Source organism: Hydra vulgaris, chromosome 15 (assembly GCF_038396675.1).
Source record: "Hydra vulgaris chromosome 15, alternate assembly HydraT2T_AEP".
Taxonomy (NCBI): domain Eukaryota; kingdom Metazoa; phylum Cnidaria; class Hydrozoa; order Anthoathecata; family Hydridae; genus Hydra; species Hydra vulgaris.
This window is the reverse complement of record NC_088934.1, coordinates 27,115,001-27,117,740: the sequence shown is the minus strand read 5'-3', so window position 1 is coordinate 27,117,740 and position 2,740 is coordinate 27,115,001. Positions and strand designations below refer to the sequence as shown.

At 30.6% G+C, this 2,740-nt stretch overlaps 1 protein-coding gene across 1 annotated transcript; it reads left to right on the top strand.

Moving 5' to 3' along the window:
- Positions 1–284: 284 nt before the first annotated feature.
- LOC136091848 (uncharacterized) lies at positions 285–2,591 on the top strand. The gene has a single exon (XM_065819560.1). The coding sequence runs from the start codon at positions 285–287 to the stop codon at positions 2,589–2,591; it is 2,307 nt and encodes a 768-aa protein (XP_065675632.1).
- The last annotated feature ends 149 nt before the right edge of the window (positions 2,592–2,740 follow it).

Sequence of the window (2,740 nt, the reverse complement as noted above, 5' to 3'; positions counted from 1 at the left end):
GATCTTTCAAACTACATGAATAAAGAAATTGGTATTACGCCATTAGACATTAAGCTTAACAGAGAAAACATGTACAACTGATCCTTCAAAGTGAAAATTAAAAGTAGCGAAAAAGGAATGGTACTTAAACCCGATGTTTGGGATAATAACATTATTGTCAAACCGTTTAGAATGCACCGTGAAACACTATCAATCAAAAAAACACATCAAAATATTGAAAAACAATTGCCACAATTCTTAAATCACTCTACATCATTCATGCAACAATCAAATTATAAATCATAATGGGAGAAAAAGAATTAAATTTAACTAATACAATATTAACACTTTGTGCGTTTAACTGTCAAAGTTTTAAATCGAACTCGTATTATATCTCTAAATTATTAAAGTATTTCGATATTATTTTTATTTCGGAGCACTGGCTGCTAAACATCGAGAGTTTTCTGTTAGATAATGTTGCATTACTAACACATAATGTTATCTTTCATGCGGCAGAAAAAAATACACACGGTAGACCGTATGGAGGAAACGCATTCTTTATTAAAAAAGGTATGTCGTCTTTTCATATAATACATGAGGATGAAAACATTCTTGCAATAAAAGGCACAATAAACAAGCGTCACTTAATTTTTATTGGGGTTTACCTTTCATGCTGTCGTAACAATAATGAATCGTACGATAAATATTCTTCTCAACTACATACAATTACTTCAATCATGAACAACTATGAGGATGAAGCAGAATGTATTATATCTGGAGATTTTCAGTCATTTCCTTATAAAATATATGATTTAGAATTTCGTAACAACAAAACACGAAACAATCTTTCAAAACATCTCACAAACTTTATTAAATCAAATGAGTTGGTTTTTGTCGATATAGTCAATGGTGCTGGTCCTACCTACACCTATCAACATAAAACTCTTTTAAATTCTTCTTACATTGACCATATAGCATCTTCAAAAAATACAGAACTATGTTTTACAAATTGTCAAGTTATTCCCCCTTCACCGTTTAATAATAGTGATCACCTTCCGATATCCACAAGTATCAACCTTAGAGGTAGCAGCTTATCTAACGAAATAAATAATACAATGAAAAAGTATGATTCAGTTCCAAAACATGCATGGAAGAATGAAAAGTTTATTGATTTTTATAATCATAATCTATCTATAGCTTTTAGCAATTACACATTTATAGATGAAAAAATAGAAGCAGAAATTAAAATCACATGTTCCAAAATCAAAAATGCAGCTCTCTTGGCAGTTAAACAGTGTTTTGGACAACAAGTGACATGTAAGTATTCAAAATCTTGGTGGACATCAGAGCTTAAAAGATGTAAAGATAACCTATCCTTTCACTATAAGCAATGGCAAAAATCCGATTATAACAAGTCAGTAGAATGCGTAGTCTACAAAAGATATATCTATTCCCGAAAAAACTTCCGTAAAGCTGTTAAAGCAGCACATAACAAAAAAATCTACGAAAAAACTAAAAATATCGAATATCTACGCAATACTAATCCTCAAAAGTTTTGGGACAATATTCGCAAAATAAAAAACAAAAAGAATACTCGACTCTTTACAATTAATAAATTGCAAAACAAAAATGAAATCGTTGAAGAATTTAGCCATCACTTTCAAAAAATACTTAATACGCCGCAATGTACAAATAAAGAATTTAATCCTCAACAAATTCCACATATAAGTAAAGAGCCTAATTCAAAGTTTATTTCAACAGCTGATATTGAAAAATGTATTTTAAATCTTAAAAATAATAAATCCTACGATTGTTTTGGAATAAGTGCTGAACATCTTAAAAACTCTCGCAGTAACAATCTTCTAATGTTACTCGCTTCTTTTTACAACAGCATGTTAACAAATGGAAAGGTTCCCAAATGTTTATCAACAGCCACAATTATTCCATTAGTTAAGTCTTATAAAACATCACTGGAAAATCCAAATAACTACAGAGGAATCAGCATTCTACCTATTTTTACGAAACTTCTCGAATATCTTATTGTACACATATGTCCAGATATCACAGAGAGTCATTCACATCAATTTGGGTTTAAAAAAAATAGCTCTACCCTTCACGCAGAATTTCTTCTGAGTGAAACAATAAAACACTATAATCATAACAATTCACCTGTATATATATGCAGTTTAGATGCTAACAAAGCTTTTGATAGTTGTAACTGGGATTTACTATTTGAGAAACTATATTATCAGAAAAAAATCCCACTATCGGTAGTTCATACCATTTCATCGTTATATCGGTCAGGTACTGCTAATGTATCATATCTTGGATGCACATCAGAAGAGTTTAGGTTGTCTCAGGGAGTTCGACAAGGGTCCATACTTTCGCCTCATCTTTACAATATTTATACTGAAAATCTTTTAGAGAAAATTGTCTCAGAATCCAAAGTAGGAACTTCAATAAACGGAGTATACACTGGTGTCATTGCGTATGCAGATGATATAATTTTGCAAAGTTCAACTATATCTGGTCTTCAAAATCTTATTAACATCGTCCAAAAGTATGTAATATCAAACTTTATCAAACTAAATGCAGAAAAAACGGAATTTTGAATATCTGGAGTAAGCTCGATCATCAATAACGTGATTTATGTTAACGATGCTCCTATTAAGTTTCAAAGCAATTTAAAACATCTTGGTTTCCTTTGGGATAATAAGAACAAAAATATGACGGCAACACTCCAAAAAACGAATATAAATGA